The sequence below is a fragment of the Typopeltis vanoorti genome, chromosome 22 (assembly GCF_054136105.1).
Source record: "Typopeltis vanoorti isolate ZY-2024b chromosome 22, IOZ_Tvanoo_1.0, whole genome shotgun sequence".
NCBI classification, from domain to species: domain Eukaryota; kingdom Metazoa; phylum Arthropoda; class Arachnida; order Uropygi; family Thelyphonidae; genus Typopeltis; species Typopeltis vanoorti.
The window spans coordinates 11,633,128-11,652,470 of record NC_143570.1 but is presented as its reverse complement, the minus strand read 5'-3'; the positions used below and the strand labels follow the sequence as shown (position 1 = coordinate 11,652,470).

The 19,343-nt window shown below is 33.7% G+C and overlaps 1 protein-coding gene across 1 annotated transcript in view; it reads left to right on the top strand.

Moving 5' to 3' along the window:
- Nucleotides 1–19,343, top strand: part of LOC150094158 (INO80 complex subunit B) — a 94,680-nt gene that overhangs the window by 47,772 nt on the left and 27,565 nt on the right. Inside the window, exons 6-7 of the mRNA XM_090411968.1 lie at nt 5,747–5,801; nt 15,557–15,657. Of these exons, the coding sequence (XP_090268094.1) occupies nt 5,747–5,801; nt 15,557–15,657 (156 nt within the window). The remainder of the gene's footprint in view (nt 1–5,746; nt 5,802–15,556; nt 15,658–19,343) is intronic.

The following is a 19,343-nucleotide window of genomic DNA, read 5'->3' as shown; positions in this document are numbered from 1 at the left end:
TTTGAATTAATATTATTATTGTTATTCGTGACACCTCCAAGGAGTCCGAAGACTCATCGCGGGAGGACACCTACAACTGTCTCAACCACTACACACTGAACCTCTACTACAAATCATCTCCATCAATGCCATCTATCGCCCACCTCCACTACTACCACAACTAGTATTTTTTGTCTGTAAATTGCATGTGTTCTGAAGGGCCGATTTGTCTGTATGCGGGATGAAAAACCCGAGTTTCTGGGAGAAAAACCCCTGCTACCTCCATATGAGATCGGCTAACTCACCTTCGATTAAAATCGTCCAGATAAAGATTCCTCCCGTCGCAAGAATCAAACTTAGGCCTATTCCAATTGAAGGGCGCAATGTACTGTTGTTCTTCCAATTGCGCTACGGAGGCGCTTGAAGGTAGTAATACAGTTTATAAACAGTAATTCTGTAGACTGACCTTTAGATAGCATACTGAACTGAACCTAATGGTGACGCTTTAGGAAAATTTCGTCAGCTAGTGAATAATCGTTTTGTCATTGTGTCTGGAAGGAATCCTGATAGTGGTATGAAGAGACACTACTGAGCCTGTGATATGCAGATGCATAGGGTGAGGTCCTCCATGTATATTATTATTATTATCATTGGACTTCCATGGAGTCAAAAGTCTCATAGCAGGTCTACAATTTCACACAAAAAGATCATTGAACTGTGCCTTAAGTAAAGAATATGGTTTAGTAAAAAATCTGTATATTTTATATTCCCCTCCCCCAGTTTCAACTCAACAACTCTTCTTCTGCATGTGTTCTGTTTCTTTTTATTGAAAAAGTCGAGCAAAGAAAAATAGAATACATGCAGATGAAGGCAAAAACTTCCTTAGCCTTCCAGATTCGCTTCACAAATATATATGGTTCAATCTCAGCATTCATCTCCTTTAAGCACCATATATCTCAGTTTCTCAATTGTATATTCTTTTGACTTTTTTTTTTGTCTCGAAAATTTTATTTGTACATATGTTCACTATTCTGATGTGGTACATAAGAGAGAGTTTCAATTTAGAGTCTTCTCTTTTTGACCTTGTTTAACAAAAATCACTTTGTTTCATTCTGTGAAATTCATTTACTGCCTCTAACACTCTGTGGGATATCTGTAGAAAATGGAGATGTCCGACAAGCTTAAAATATATTAAATGAATTATTAAAGTTTAAAAATTAGTAATGAGATATTTGTAAAGTTGTTAGTTAAACATGTCTCATTTTTTTTATGTTGCAAGCAAAATGTTTTGAAATATTATATTTAATTTTTAGCTACTGAAGTCATGCTTAGATATAAAATAAATTTACTTAGATATAAAGGCATAATTATGGTTTTGTATGAGCTATCAAAATTTTGTGATGTTGGTGCCATTTTTATGTAAACAAATGCTGTTTATGAAATGTTTAGTGATGAGAGAAGTGAATGTCACTGCTATATTATCAGAAGTGATCAAATGAGTTTACCTTGGTGCATAAAAGATTGTGAAATGAAGAATTGTTATGATTTCTGCTTGTTTCATTTCGAAATTGTAATTGAACTTTTCTTGCACTGTGAAGAAAGAACTTCATCATTTCACTTCCAACATCGGAAAGCAGTAATGGTGGCACATAATGGTGAACTCGAGTGGAAGTTTCTCACTTGCATTTCCAAGTATGCACAGAAGCAAAAAGAACATTAACAGGGATTGTTAAGGTTTCAACTGTTCAGGGAGTAGAAGAGGAACTCAGCAGGAGAAAACTATGGAATTTCCATCTTCAGTACATGAAAACTGGACAGAAATTAGAAGAAAAGTTAGAAAATGGAAGACTGAGAGAGGATATATATATCTTTGTATAAAGAGATAAGTGTGAAGGTTATTATTAAACCATATAAAATTTATTTCAGTTAAAGCTGATGGAACTTTATTGATTTCCAGTTCATATATAAATGGACCTTTGTTTTATTTAGGATTCTCACTCTGATAAGTAATTTCTGACAGCGGATGTGACTGTGGTTATTTCTTCTTCAGAAGAAATAACCACAGTCACATCCACTGTCAGAAATGACAAAACTGTTGATAATGTTCGAAGAAGAATATTTTATGTTGAGCCCATCCATACACAAGAGGTTGGTTAATCAACCTATAGTACCATGTATGGGTAGAATGTTGAGACACTTGAATTAACTTTCATGTAGAAAGTTAATTCATTCCAAAGTGGATTATATGGGTATAGGTATTATTTCTGGGAAAATTACCATGTTACTCCTCTTGAAACTATTACTTTTACGGCTATTTATAGCTTGTTTTTTTTGTTTAGGAGTGTCCCTTATTTTAAATACATTGGCTTTTATACTCGAGAAAATTTTTAGGGCATTATAAGTGTATTTTAAAGGAAAATATAGCAGAATAATTGAGGAAGAAAATTTTGTACATACCTTGTTTTGATGCTAGGATAACTTCATTCTCTATATTTCTGCTGTTAGGCTGTTAAAAGGGGGGGGGGGGGTGATTAATGCAAGGTGGGAAGAATGATTTTGAAAACCCAGTTTTTTCCTAAAATAATATATATATATATATTATTATTCTTAAGGGTGCTTATTTGGGGAAGGGGAAGGATTTTATGGGAAAACAGGGGCAGGGGAGAGTGTTACAAGGTTTAAAGCTTAACTTTTACAGGCTATAAATAGCCATAAAATTAAAAGTGGATTATATGGTTGATATGGTTTTTAGTAGTTTAGTCAATGGAGCTCAACGGAGCTTGCTGATACTTTCATATAGAAGGTGAAGTTACAGAAGTGCCTTGGATGAAGACAAAATATGATTTCTTCAGTGTTCTGTGATTTAAGATGCAAGAAGAGTTTGCTTGTCTTATGTTGATGCCATATAGAGAGTACTTTTGTTTTGTGTTAGTCTTCCTCCTATGCGAACTCAAGAAAGAAAGAATAAAAGTCCAGTAGGAGGCAAGAGACTAAGGTTCCAGAAGTTTTGTCCATATAGGATATATCTGTTGGTTTATGTGATTGAAAGGAGGCTGTATAGAAATATTTCGTGTTGTTTGAAGTTGTAATCTGAAGAATACATTGGTACTTGCATAGATAAGTTATATGGATTTGATTGTATTTATTTGTGTTTTTTGTAAATTAAAGATTTTATTTGGTTACAAAGTGTTTGAAGACTGAAACTCTTAATGGGTTATTAAGGTTATTTAAGAGGTTAAGTTATATATGATATATCCTGGGATATGAATCTGTGTGCAAACTAGATTTAAGAGTTTAGTTTCATTGTTTTCTTTTTATTTTGAATTTAAGACTTTAACCACTCAGATTGTGTGTGAGGGAAGTAAGTAAAAATATACACCCACCCACACCACATATGCATGCAATATAAATTCTGAATTTGCTGACAGGATTATTAAGAGAATTTTAAGTAATTAAGAAATTGAGTTTTAAGAATAATTTTGTGTAGTATTAGTATACTTAAGTGATTCAGAAAATGAACAATTTGGCAGTTCTAATAGGTGAAAGTTCTGTATCTTCATTTAACTTGAAATATGTTATACCAAACTTTTAAATAGTGATTGTAAAAAATCTTGAAGCTTCAGAAGCAGTTAAGAAAATTGATAATTGATTTGAGAACAGATGCTTTTAATTTTAAATTCTGGTGTCTGAATCATTCTTTGGTGGGATGCTGATAATCTGTTTAATTTTTATGCTAGTAAAACTCAGTTCTGTTTTTTTTTTTTTTTTTTTTCACAGAAAGAACCCTTTTCTTTTTGTCTTATCTTTGACATTTGAATCTTTAGACAAGATGAGATTTCTATTCTTGGACTTTTTACAGTCTAACTTCCAATCTTTTCTTGTTATAAATATGTTAAATACATTTTAAAAATATTAATGTTAAAAGTAGAAACATGTAAACATGTTACAAATTGTTAAAATATTTAAAAAATATTAATATTAAAAATTAGGATTTCTCTTTCACTTAAAAGTGTTACTTTACCTCTGAAGAGATATTAACTCTAGACAAATGAGAAATTTGTCCAATCATTGTCTATTGTTCTCACATTTGGGATGGTTTCCATAAAAGCTAACTAAAAATTCTTGACTCAGTGCAATTCACTGTGCTGTGTTCATGCGGATGTTTAGTTTCTTGTGTTGTGTTGTCTACAAATATGTTTTCATGGTCACTTCAACAGATATGGTATCATTCCTCCATCCCTCTTCTAAATCTGTTCAAGAACATTCAACATTTCTTCCACAGCTCAATGCCAGACTTACAGAAGAATTTTTCTTTCTCTTCATATGTAGAAGAGTACAATCTACAGATATTGAAATTTGCTGTTAACAGTGTTCTTCTTTTTTCTTAACTTTCTCCCATCCATGGTACTAATGTATAATATGTTGAACAACCTTAAATACAGGTATCCCTCGATTAACGCGGTTAATTAAACCCTCAACGTTACTGCATATATCAAAATCGCATTAATCAAATCTAATAATCAATGGTAAAAAGTACAATTTGTCCCTGATTGATTACTATACTAATAATTCGTTTTATATGGTACTCTTTTAGGAAAGATAAAAAATGAATGCAAAATAAATGTTTAATAAATACTTGTACCTACATTAGTTACTGCAATTTTTTTTAATCAAAAGAAGTTATAAAGAGTCGTTTGAATAGTTTTAGTTTTTTTCTTATCGGCATAAATTCTACGATAACAAGCAAAACAACTTTCCAGACCTTGGCAAACAAGCATTCTTCGATTAACATCTGGATCCATATCCATTACTTGCTGCTTAAGCGATTCTAAACTGCAAAATATTCCATCCAGTTCTTTGACTGTTATTTCCTTTGGAACCTCATCTTCACATTCCATTTGTTCATTGTCTTCATATGTGCATTGTTCAATTTCAAGAAGATCGTTGTCACTGAAATCTTTTGAATTTGAATCCAATAATTCTTTAACATCTTCTGCATCAACACCATCAAAACCGAGGTCTTCACCAATTGCAACTGATTTCTTTGACCACGTTGTTCACAGGATTTTGAAAACAACCTAAGTCATTAGTGCATTCTGGCAGAAGGTTTTCCAAACAGCTTTCATGCAACTAGAAGACACTTGCTCCCACGAGTTACGAATGTTCTCAATTGCGTGCTTAATGTTAAATTTTTTCCAAAATTCGAGGAGCGTAATCGCATTTTCTCCCGTTGTTGTTTCTACTGCCTTTGAGAATGTCTTTTTAAGAAAATAGGCTCTGAAAGTTACAATGATGCCCATGTCCATGGTTGTAGCAATGATGTCATATTTGGTGGGAAAAATAACTTTCACATTCTCACACAGATCATTAAGAGAATTTGAATGACCACAAGGCTAGCAGCCTCATGGTGTAGGCATGATTTTGAGTGGTAAATTTAAAGGCGCGTTAATCAAAACTCTTGCTGCATATATCAAGGGATTGCCGCAATTAATTTCGCCATGATAATCAAATCCACGTTAAGTAAAACCGCATTAAGAAAGGGATACCTGTAATGACTACTTTTTTTTTCTTATAAAGATAGTTATAAAGTACTTCTGTCATATTTATATGTAAATTCATGCCATCACATTAGTAAATGCTCTATTTTAATTGTATTATGCCAATTCCCTCTGATTTGAAAGCATATAATGTATAAAAGAGTATATATATGTGTGTGTGGCAGTTTTGACTATAACTATTTAGTAATTACAATAATTTTTTTTTTCAGAGAGCTTTATTAGAAAGCAAATCTCAGAAAGAGAAGGAAGAACCAGCTCCTGCAGGTTAGGTGACTGTTAATTAACATATATAAGATTTATAAGTATTTATCACTTAATTTCAATTTCATAAAAAAAGAGTATATGCTAAGAAAAAGTAATTCTTTTGTTCTTCATGTTATTTGCTTTGATGAAGTCAAAAAAGTAAAAATATTTTGATTTTTTTGATTTTATAATAATAATATTATAATATAATTATTATTATTATTATATGGGCACCTCCATGGAGTCTGAAGACTCACTTTGGGAGGCCCAATCTATCCACACAATCTTACATACCTCTCCATGAACCCATTAACAGACAAAGCGCTCACAACTGACTCTGGCAACCCATTCTATGCATTCACAATTCTCCGAGCAAAAAATCTAGTCCTGACATCCCTACTAATGACACTTTTATTCCACTTCCAGGGATGACCCCTTGTTCTGATCCCTCTAGCCGACTGCTGAAACATTTTCCCTGCATCTATCCTATAAAATCCTTTAAGCAACTTAAATGATTCTATCATATTCCCTCTTTTTCTCCTATCAACCAACTTCTGCAGTCCACAAACCTTCAATCTATCCTCATATGGAACATTCCACAGGCCATTCACTCACTCACCATCTTGGTCACTTGCCTCTGAATCCTCTAAACTGCTTCCTCATCCCCAAGAAACACAGAGGACCAGACTTGAGCACAGTAATCCAGATGTGGGTGTAACAAGCCCTTATAAAGAGGAATAACAACTTCCCTACTTGTTAATGTGTTCTTCAGTAGCCAAGTAATCTTATTGGCTACCTTAGCAATGTGTCCTCTAAACTATAACTGTCTACCACCACCACCACCCCTAAATCTCTAGCTTCATATATTTTCTGGAGTACAGTGCCATCAATGTGACACGACTTGTAATCTATTTTTCCCAAAATGCATAACTTTACATTTCTCGATATTAAACTGACACCCATTAACTTTTGCCATGCTGACAGCCTATTTAAATCATATTGCAAGCTCTCCACTTTGCCTTCATTGACTGTTATTCTACGTAAGTTTGCATCATCAGCAAACAACTGAATATTTCCTTTCAGGTTATTTCCTATATCATTTATGTATAAATTAAACAGCAAAGGTCCCAGCACTGAACCTTGCAGCACACAACTAGTCACCTGTTTTCACCATGATTCTGCCCCTCTGTATACACTTTTTGATATTTGTCCAGCAGCCATCCTCTTATCAACTTGACTGCATGATTTGCTGTTAACCAAGTCTCACTAATGCCAAACCAATGCCAAAAACTCCTCCCTCTTATTTCTGATACTTCTTTCGTCTCCATCCACCTTTACTTTCTGAATTGACTACCCTATTTAATATTTTTGCTTGAGAGACTAGATTCCTCACTTGGTCATTCTCACACTCACTCACTCACTTGCATCCTAATTGTAATAAAGATTCAGGTAATTTATATTAATATCTGTTATATGAACTTAGCTCTCACAGTGATAAATAAAGCCAAGGTAGTAATAGCCCAGAAAAGGTTTTCTATAGCAATTTGTATTATAGGACTCTGTCTGACTTTTCAGTAGTTCGATATGATGTGAGAGAGAAAGAGTTTGCTATAGTGAGAGGTGAATGTAGTAGATAATTATCAGATGATCATTAGAAAGTAGAGAATTATGTTAATGTAAAAGAAGTCTGGTATTGTAAATTCTGATATTATTATTATTATGTGATACCTCCAGGAAGTCCAAGGACTCATTGAGGGACAGCATTCTACAACTCTCCATGTCCACCATTTAATCCACCAACTACACAGAACCGCTACTACCATTATCATCTACATACAGCACCCATCTACTGCCCACCACCACTAATATTTTTTGTCTGTAAATTGTGTGTTATAAAACTAGACTATTGAATGACAAATGTACAATGGCTATATGAACAAAGAATTAACCAATATCTAGATAAAATAAAACAAAATGAAGGAATAGAAATAGAATGGCTTAATATAAAAACGATACTAAATGCAGCAGCAAATGAAAGCTTAGGAAAGACCAAAAAATTCGATAAAAGGAAAAAACTGAAGATCTGGGATGATACAATCAAAGAAATAATCAAAAAGAAAAGGGAAGCCTATCACAAATGGTTAAGCAGTAAAAGATTAGAAGATGAAATAGAATATAAAAGAATAAGAGCCATAGCTAAAAGAGAAGTCAGAAAAAGACTAGAGAATCATGGAACAAATTTGTTTCTAATTTAGAACATGATTTATATAAAATAAGATCCAATGTATATAAGATTTTGAAACATTTAAATGCAGATACCAAAGAAAACATAAAATTAAACACCGAATTGAAATTAGAAGAATTTCTAAATTACTACACATAATTGTGGGCAGACAAATATTTTAAAAAAGACAACTGGCAAACAAGTAACAAAAATGAAAAGGAAATAACTAAAGAAGAATTAGAAATCAGCCTGAAAGAAACAAGAAATGGAAAATCACCTGGAGAAGATAAGCTAGGCTCAGAACTATATAAACACTCAGGAATAAGATTCAAAGAAAGACTCTTATTGTTTTTAAATAAAATTTATTCAACTGGTATCCCCCCCCCCCAATAGAATGGAAAAAAGCAATCGTGATTCCTATCTTTAAAAAAGGTAATAGAGATAACCCTAAAAATTATAGCGGTATCAGTATACTAAATTCCTGTTACAAAATATATAGCAGAATCTTAAATAGCAAACTAATGTAATATTCCGAAAACTTTATTTTAGAAGTACAGAATGGATTTAGAAAAGGACGATCATGTATAGATCCTGGCCTTTTGCCTAAAATTAATAATAGAGAAAAGAAGAGAATACAATTTAGAAACACATATTGCATTTATTGACTTTGAAAAAGCATTTGACAAAGTTAAAAGAAACATATTATTTAACATATTAAAAGAAAGACAAATAGCAAATAATATCCTAAAAGCTATCACAAGTATATTTGAAAATAATCAAATACAAATAAGATTAAATCACAAGCTATCATATACGAGAGAGATAAACCAAGGGATCTGACAGGGATGTCCCCTCTCAGCAACTCTTTTTAATATCTACTAAAATGGAATAAAAATTTACATCAAGGAATTAAACTTTCTCCTACAGTAAACTTAAACATTCTCCTCTTTGCAGACCACCAAATAATAATTACAAATTCTGAAGATAACTTACAGAAAGCTATTTTAGATCTAAATGAGATATCCAAAGATTATGGTATGATAATATCAACAGAAAAATCAAAAACTATGGCCTTTAAAGGACAAGATCCAGCAAGAACGAAAATAGTAATAGATAACAAGATCTTAGAACAGGTGAATTCATTTAACTACCTAGGATGTACGATCACATATGAAAATGAAAAAGTTATAAACGTAAAAATTGCAAAATATTTAAAAATAACAGGTGTAATTAACTCTATATTTAAACCAAACTTAGTTCAAAAACAAACCAGACTTAAAAGTATACAATACATTAGCCCTACCAGTCTTAATGTATGGAAGCGAAATCTGGACAATAAAACAAAAAGACAAACAAAGATTAACAATAGCAGAAATGAAGTTTATGAAAAAAACTGCAAAGTATACCCTATTTGATCACAAAAGAAATGAAGAAATTATGAAAGAATTAAACCAAGAACCAGTAGTAGAAAAAATTAAAAAATATAAACATAAATGGATGGAACACGTTCAAAGAATGAAAATAGAAAGATTACCAAAACAAGCCTTAAAGTACAAGCCATTAGGAAAAAGAAAACCAGGACGTCCTCTTAAATGATTCAACGATGACTTCTAAGGCCAGAACAGGCCTAAATCCTTGATAAGCATGATGATGATGATGAAATTGTGTGTTTTTATGGCCAATTTGCCTGTATTCAGGATGAAAAACCCAAGTTTCTGGGAAATAAAAAAAACTTTCTACCTCAAAAGTTGAATATTGGAACATGGAATGCAAGATCACTACTAGAATCAGGTAAAATAGAAAATGTGAAAAAAGAAATGGAAAGACTTAAAATAGACATTCTGGGCATTGATGAGATGGGATGAACAGGGTGATTTCTGGAGCGGAGAATTTCAAATAATATATTCAGGACAAAAGAAGAGAGTCAGGCATTGCAATAATGCTTCAGAAAAAAGTTGGAAATTTAATCACTACAGTAATTAACCACAGTGACAGAATTATGACTATAAGTATTCAAAATGAACCAGTAAATCTCAATATTATAATGGTCTACATACCAACATCACAACATAGCGATGAAGAAATTAGAAGAAATTTATTTATGAAATTTATGAACAAATAGAAGAAATCTGAAACAGCTTTAAAGACACAGATAATAATGAGAGATTGGAACACTATAGTGGGAGGAGGGCAATGATAATGCTTCAGGAAGATTTGGTCTTGGACGTAGGAATGAAAGAGGAAAGCGATTAATAGAGTTTTGTGCACAAAAACAGTTAGTTAGCTAATAGTATTTCAAGTCCCAAAAAAAAAAAAAAGAAGAAGATACACCTGGAAAGCACCTGGGGATTCAAATAGATATCAAATAGATTATATATTGGTCAAGAAAAGATACAGAAACCAAATAAAATATTGTAAAAGCTGTCCAGGTGCCGACATCAGTAGTGGCCATAATTTTGTCTTAATGAAAACAGAACTGAAATATAGGAAACAAATCCAAAGAGACAAACCAATAAGATTGAATCTTGAAAAATTAAAGCATAAAGAAGTAAAGAGAAGATATCAAGAGACAAATGATCACAACATTCCAGAAAACATAGATAGTCAGAATAACATTGAAAACCAATGGAATATGATTAAAGAGTCTGTTACAAATCCATTACATCAATTATTGAAAAATACAGAAAAAGAAAAAAAACATTGCGTAACAGATTAATAACTTGGCCTTATGGATGAAAGAAGAAAATATAAAAATGCTGAAAAAGAGAGCCAAAAGGCTTCACATCAGCGATGCAAAATTATTCAAATTAAGTGGATATTGAATCCAACATTATTTCAGAGCCAAATAGAGAAACTACAAGAGTTTCATGCTGATTATATAGAGACTATAAAAATTTCGGCGGATACAACCATAAGCAAACTTTTCATGACAGGGTAACTCATAGTAAAGATGGAGTAAGCTCGATCACTGTCCTTAGTATTTTCCCATAATGTAAAACACATCTCCTAGTGGACATGTATGATGTTATACATTATGAGGGGAGGTCACTACCCAGATTGGTTTCCCTGTTTAAGTGTGGGGATACCTCTCCAAAAACTCGTAAAATCCCCCGGATCACCCAATAATGAGCGACTCGCAGGATCAGAAAGGCAGAAACTCAGCATTGTTCCCCTCAGCAACAGGCTCACCCTGCCACTGAGAACTCTGAGCACCGATTGGCTCTATACTGTGGCAGGCTCCCCCACCACCACCGAGCAGAGCCGCTCATTTGTTCATCTGAGGGGCAACAGCCATGCCTCAGTTAACTTCACAGTTAACTTCACAGTATTGCTAGTCATTACCCCCCCCCCCCCCCCACCCTGGAGCTGGGTGACAGCAACAGGCAAGCCTCAGAACTTCATGGGCTACAGCATTGCCATTCATCACCCAAGCTTTCAACTGGTTTCAACCTTTTTTGAGGTCTTGTCAGTGGGAGCCAGACCAAGAATACTCAGGATGAAGTGATGCAGAACTTATACTTTACCATACGAGTTGCTACGAAAGGTGTCACATCACAAAAGGCACCAAGAATTACTGAAAAAGAGAGCCAAAAGGCTTCACTTCGGTGATGCAAAATTATTCAAATTAAGTGGATATTTTCAAAGCCAATAGAGAAACTACGAGTTTCATGGCGAATATATAGGGACTATAAAAATTTCAGCAGATACAAGCGTGAGCAAACCTTTCATTACAGGGCAACTCATAGTAAAGTGGAGTAAGCTCCGATCACTGTCCTTAGTATTTCCCCATAATGTAAAAAACATCTCCTAGCGGACATGTATGATGTTATACATTATGGGGGGAGTCACTACCCAGACCAGTTTCGACCTTTTTCGAGGTCTCGTCAGATGGAGACAGACCAAGAATACTCAGGATGAAGTGATGCAGAACTTATACTTTACCATATGAGTTGCTAAAAAAAGGTGTCACATCACAAAAGGCACCAAGAATTACTGAAAAAGAAAGCCAAAAGACTTCACTTCAGCGATGCAAAATTATTCAAATTAAGTGGATATTGAATCCAACATTATTTCAAAGCTGAATAGAAAAACTACAAGAGTTTCAGAGAAACTACAAGAGTGTCATATTTGAATAATTTTGCATCACCGAAGTGAAGCCTTTTGGCTCTCTTTTTCAGTAATTCTTGGTGCCTTTTGTGATGCAACACCTTTTTTAGCAACTCGTATGGTAAAGTATAAGTTCTGCATCACTTCATCATGAGTATTCTTGGTCTGGCTCTCACTGACGAGACCTCAAAAAAGGTCAAAACCGGTCTGGGTAGTGACCTCCCCCCCATAATGTATAACATCATACATGTCCTCCTAGAGGACATGTATGATGTTATACATTATGGGGGGGGGGGGTTTACATTATGGGAAAATACTAAGGACAGTGATCGCAGCTTACTCCACCTTTACTGTGAGCTTCCCTGTCATGAAAAGTTTGCTTACGCTTGTATCTGCCAAAACTTTTATAGTTTCTATATATTCGGCATGAAATGCTTGTAGTTTCTCTATTCAGCTTTGAAATAATGTTGGATTCAATATCCACTTAATTTGAATATAAAAATGCTATTAAAGAAGAAAATGTGGTCAAATACAAATATCTTAAAAATCAAATTACAAGAAAATGTAGACAAGCCAAAAAAGAATATCTGGAAGAACAATGTAATAACATAGATGAATTATTTAAAAAAGAAAACATAGAGAGAGCCTATAAAGAAATTAATAAATTGACTTTCAAATTTAATGAGAATAGCAAAAACAATGCCATCAGAGGCGAAAATGGAAAATTGCTCATAGAATCTAAGGATATATTAATGGAATGGAAGAATTATCTTGAAAATCTCTATAATGGTGATGAACTTGATGTCAATATTAGCATAGAAAATCAAAATGAAGATAATCTAAGATCCCCAATAATCTCAGAAGAATTTGATAAAGCACTATCTGAAATGAGTAAGGGAAAAAGTACAGTTGTATACTTTCGTATAGAACTACTACAAAATCTAGGTGATAAGACAAAACCTTACTCTATCAATTAATAGCCCAAATCTGTGATAAAAGAGAAAAACCAAAGGAGTTTATGAAATCAACTATAATACTAATAAATGCAGCCAATTTAGAACAATAGCTTTAATTCCACATGTTAGCAAAATTCTGCTAAAAATTATTCATAATAGAATTTATTCAAAAATAGATTGTCTTCTGGATGAAGACCGATTTGGACTCAGAAAGAATAAAGGAACAAGAGAGGTAATACTCTGTTTAAGAACAATAATAGAGAGAAGAATAGACCTTAGTAAAAATACTTACATTTCCTTCTTTGATTTAGAGAAAGCGTTTGATAAAGTAAACCAGCAAATACTCCTAAATTGTCTAACTAATATCGGCATAGACTTGAGGAATAGGAAAATAATTTATCAAATTTATAAAAATCAAAATGGACATTAAAATCAATGATAAGGAGAAAATAATAAATATGAGGAGTGGAGTAAGACAAGGATGTATGCTTTCACCACTTTAATTTATATATTGAAAATGCCATTTAGGAAACTAAAGATAAAATAAATAGCAGCATAAATATAAATGGTGAGCAACTCGTGTATTTTGCTGATGACATAGCCCTTGTAGCGGAAAACAGAAGAATGTTAAAAACAATACTAGAATTACTAAATAATAATAACCTCAAAAATATAAAATGAAAATCAACACAGATAAGACTAAAATCATTGTTACAGGCAAAATCCCTATCCAGCAGTAAACAAATAAAACAAAAGGTTTAAATACTTAGGAAGCCTAATAACAGAAGATCAAGAATAAGCAATACAAAAGCCCAATTCTCTAAGATGAAAAGCATTTTAACAGGAAACCTCAACCTACAATTGAAAAAAAAAATTAATAAAGACATTGATATGGAGCATCACATTGTATGGATATGAAACCTGGATTATGTCTAGGCAGAAAAGACATAAGAAGATTGGAGGCTTTTGAAATGTAGTGCTGGAGCTGCATGAACAAAATAAAATGGACAGAAAAAAAAATCAAACAAACAAGTTCTGAGAGAGATGAGCAAAATAAGAAGTCTGATTAGATTGATCAAAATTAGAAGGGATAGTGGTATGGACATATACTTCGGCATGATGGACTTGTGTAAAGAATAACTGAAGACAGAGGGGAAAAGAAGAAGAGCTAGACTAAGAAAAAGCTTTGTTGACCAAGTCAAAGAAAGCAGGGGTTTGAGGAGTTACCAGGAGATTAAGAAGAAAGCGAATGACAGAGTGGAATGGGGGAAATTGCTGCTGAACTATCAGTCCCAAGACTGATGCAACTGATGATGCTGATGACCTTAAAATGGGTACATTACTAATTTAATTGTATGAAAAGCTACCTTCATTGATTTGACCCTTCAATGACAGTGATGCTAGTTTTTGGTTGCTTTTGCAAAATATGTATGAACCTATATGATCTGTATGATACTTATTCTGGGACTTGAGCTGAATGGATTTTACTTAAATTTGGTATTTATCTCTTATTTATCCTATTTCCATTTTCCTTTTTTTCCCCCTTACATGTCAATATAGGTTCAATGACCTGTCAATGCATAGTGACTTGGCTTCTTTGATAATGCTTTGATGAAGTGGTTAATCTTAACTCCATAGTGTATTACTGGCATCCTGTATTATGGGCTGGTGTCATCTATTTTTATGTCTGATATATTTATAATGTGTTTAAATATTTTTAAATATTTCCTTTCCCCCATTAAAGCAAATATATTACTATTTCCAGTTAATGTTGATGAGTGCTTATACACTGCACTGATGATGGCCTGTTGATTCTTTTCAGGTTTCAGGTCAAAATATATGCAATAATAAAATTCTTATTATTCATTCTTATGAATACATGTTTCTAATAATCATTAATGTCATTGTTTGATATTTAAATTATTTTTATATATTTAATTTTGAAATAGTAGTGAAGCTATAATCTCATCTCATCTCATCTTCCTTTTACCTTGTGGTGTTGAGAGTTTATTAGTCAATGGACCTCAAACCATTCACAGGATAAGATGGTCAGCCCTATGCCCCTTTGTATCCTATGTTGAGTTCTCAAGGCCGGTTTGCCTGCTTTGTGCGATGAAAAACTCTAGGATAAACTGGAGAAAAAACCCTACTGTTCATGCCCAAGACCGGCTAACTTGGCTATGGCTGAGGAAGATCCCTCAGCTCCTCACATCACTGATGGGAATCGATCCTAGGACACTCCTTCCCCAGACATATGGTTGCAAAGCACACGGCCACCAGGCTAACCATGCATTTACTATAATTTATCACAAAATTAAGTTTTAATAAATTCTTTTTAGCAGTTATTTCTGTAGTTTTATATTATTAGAAACTAAATGAACTGACTTAATGATGCCAGTCAGTGTAATAACCAGTTCAGTTAAACCATTGCAAATTGATTGAATGATATTAATTTGTATTATGAATACTTTTTTTCCCCTCTCTAATAGCATGTCCAGAGAAAGAAATGACTGAAGAAATGATAATGCAAAGAATGATTCGAGCAAAGAAAAGGAAACAGCAGGCAGAAGAAAAAAGAGAAAAAGATAAAGTAAGTTCTTTATAATTTAATTAGATATTCTGAATTGCTATGACTACTTTATTAAAATTAATGCATGTAGAGTGAATACTATTATCATTAATAAAATGCCAAGGAATAATACCAGCATGGCATTCCGACTTGAGCGTGTATTTTCTTGATTACAGAACTAATGTTAATAACTATTTGGGAACAACATTGATCAAGTGTAAACGGATAAGTATTTTAATACCTACTAGTTTCACCAAACTTAAGCTGTTGACATTGTCAGGGTATAAGCACTGAGGTTAACATATATCACAAAATAGATCTTAACTGTAAATTCTAAAAATTATAGTTACAAACGAAAATAGCATTGAACGTGAATAATGCATGTATCGCATGTACATGATTGACTAGTTGTTGCTAAGGAATGTCCTATAGTTGGCATTAAAGTTCATTTCTTGTGTGTTCAGAGATCTAATTAGGGTTTTCCATATCTCTGGAAGTATTAAACCTTGGTTCCTGTTAAGGTTATCTGTGGCTGCTTCTTTACACATTTGAGAGCGGTAGTCTTCCTCTGTGTAAAGGGGTACAACTTTTGTCCCATTCAATGATATGGTTTGTTGTGGAGAAATGTGATAACAGGCCTGATATGTCTTGTCTGTTATTTTTAACATAACCAATGTATTCCTTCTGCCTAATCTCGAGGCTTCTCGAAGTCCGGCCGATGTAACTTGAACCACAAAGAGAACGAGAAGACACTCAATATGTTACAACAATCGCCATTCCGTATGTGAGCAGTATCTCTAACAAGCTCACTAATCTCCTCAAACCACACAAAATAAGAGTGACATTCAAACCTATAGAAACAATTTGTAAACTACTACGATCTCCAAAAGATACCCATCCTTTCTATAAGTATGCTGGAGTCTATAATATCCCATGCTTGTGTGTTTCAAGTTACATCAGCCAGACTTCGAGACTTATACTACATGAAAAATTACATCATTACTAACTTCCTATCTACAATTTTCTTCCAAATCAGTCTGTTACCTGTCAAGACTTCAACATTATCAGATCTTATATTTCTATCTTCTAAGGCACTTTTTACTGTATCAATCCACCTGTATCTTGGTCTTCCTCTGGGTCTTTTTCTTACCAACCTGGAAGAGAACACTTGTTTCACTAATCTTTCCTCTTCTATTCTGTTTAAGTGATCATACCACCTGAGATTAGCTCTGCTAATGCCTTCCTTGATGCCGAAGTTAGGATCTGTATTTTGTTATTTTGATTTAAATAGGGATTCAGATAATTTTATATATATATATATATATATATATAAAGTGGTGACATCTTATATAAGATGGTGAGCACTGCACATATGCCATGATGAGGTAGAACACCACATAATCAAGTCTAAAGAGATTGTCATGGACCCTCTTCATTTAAACAGTAACCTCAGCTATAATTTGCCTGACTCTTTTAGCTCTGCTGTCAGATATTGGTGCACTTGTGAAATCACATGCACACAGGTTTCTAGCAATAGAACTTTAACATGGACTGTAGCTCCAGTTCAAAATAACTGTAGTCGATTTTATAATTTATGGTTTTATAGTGACTCGATGTTTCTTTACAGTGTTTTTTATTGGCTTTGTATTCTATCACGCCTGAAGAAATTGGCCACCCCAATGAAACATGTTGCATATTTTAATAAATTTCATTATTTATTCTAATTCTCGGATCTCAGTCAGTATATAAAAAGCATGATATATATATATATATATATATATAGTTGAATTGTTATATCTACTATCACTGAACTCATTTAACTGAGTATGATAAAATACATTATATCCAGTTTAAACTGAGTTTTGTTATACAATTGTGATATCTATGTTGTTGCTTTTATTTAAATAGGGATTCAGTTAAATATATATATATATATTTGAGAATGTGCCCAACAATACTATGACATCCAGAACACCTTCATATTATGTTTACAAGTTAATTTATAGCTGTTGTTTTTCTTTTAATGATATTTTTGTATTTCTCTTTCCATGTTATGCACCCAGTGAAGTTTTCTAAGAAGACCATACTAGATGTCTGCACAAATATTAAATAGTATTTTTTCTGTTTTGGTATCTCTCTGCTTTTTGTGTTGGATCATATACACAAGATCCAACACAAAAAAAAAACGCAACTAACCTTATAGCTTGGGAATGGAGAGTGGTAGAGGAGAGACAAAGAGATGGTTATAGAGCATGTTCTAACCTGTCACCATGAGACAAGACTCAACTCCATTGCTTTACTCAGTATGAGTGGACATATGCTCAAATATAGATGTTTTCGTACCCTCAGTCAGAAAATGTTGGAGTGCAAGAGTGAACAGCGATTTAACATCACGTCTGTTGTGAAACTGAAGAAATCCACTACGGAAACTTTTCATTTATTGAGTGAGGCTTACGGTGAAGGGTATATGTCTTGTGCACACGTTTTTGAATGGCACAAACAATTTTCAGAAGGCAGAGAAAGCATGAAAGATGATGATCGCCCAGGCTGCCCACGCACAGCAGTTACTGATGACAACATTAAAAAAGTGCGAGATGTGATTCGAAAAGAAAGAAGGTTTGGTTTTTGAGCTATAGCTGAGAAAGTTCATTCGGACAGGGAAAGTATTTGAAGCATTTTAATGGAAAAATTGAACATGAAAAAGGTTTTGTGCAAAAATGGTTCCAAAAATATTGTCAGATAAAGAAAAAGAACTTTGCAAGGAACTGTGTTTGGACCTTTTGCAACACATTAAGATTGAACCAGATTTGTTGAATTCGGTAATTATAATTGCTTGTGATGAAACTTGGATATTTGCATGTGATCCAGAAAGCAAGTGCAGTCAATGCAGTGGATGTCAGCAACATCTCCAAAACCAAAAAAAAAAGCACGCATGAGTCGTTTGAAGTTCAAGGCCATGTTGATTGTTTTCTTCAATATCCAGAGTATTGTAACTGTAGAGCGGGTTTCCAGTGGCCAGACGGTAAATCATCAGTATTACCTTGAAGTCTTGATTACATTGCATGAATGCGTGAGAAAGAAATGACCAGAATTGTGCAGAAATGATTGAATTTTGCGCCAAGAAACGTGCCAGCCCACAACACTTTGGCTGAAGTGTTGTGGACTGGCATTTCAACTAATCACAACATCACTGTGCTTGAGCACCCACCCTATTAGCCAAACCTGACTGATGAAGTGGATTTCCCCGCTTCGTCAGTTGTGTATTGGATGTCCACAAGTGCGGAATACGTTTGCCACCGTTCCTGGTTATGTTAGTAAATTGTTGTTCGGTATGCTTCGTTGTTTTTTTATTAAAGATTACAAAATGGGTGATAAACGAAAAAAGGTTGTAGTGACTGTGAAGGAAAAACTACGTGCTATAAAGCGACTAGACTCTGGGGTAACAGCAAAAACTATTGCTTCGGAGGTAGGAGTCGGGAAAAGTACAGTTGGAGACTGGAAGAAAAATCTAGCAGAAATTGAAAAGTGATGTTCTGCCCAAGCTAGTGGAAGTGGAATGAAAGTAAGAAAAACAATGCTGAAAGGTAAGCATAAAGAAGTTGAGGAAGCTTTATTTTTGTGGCATGAACACTTAAGAGGGAAAAGGCTTGCCTGTTACTGGGCCGATATTGCAGGAAAAAGCATTGCAATTTAAGCGACAAATACAT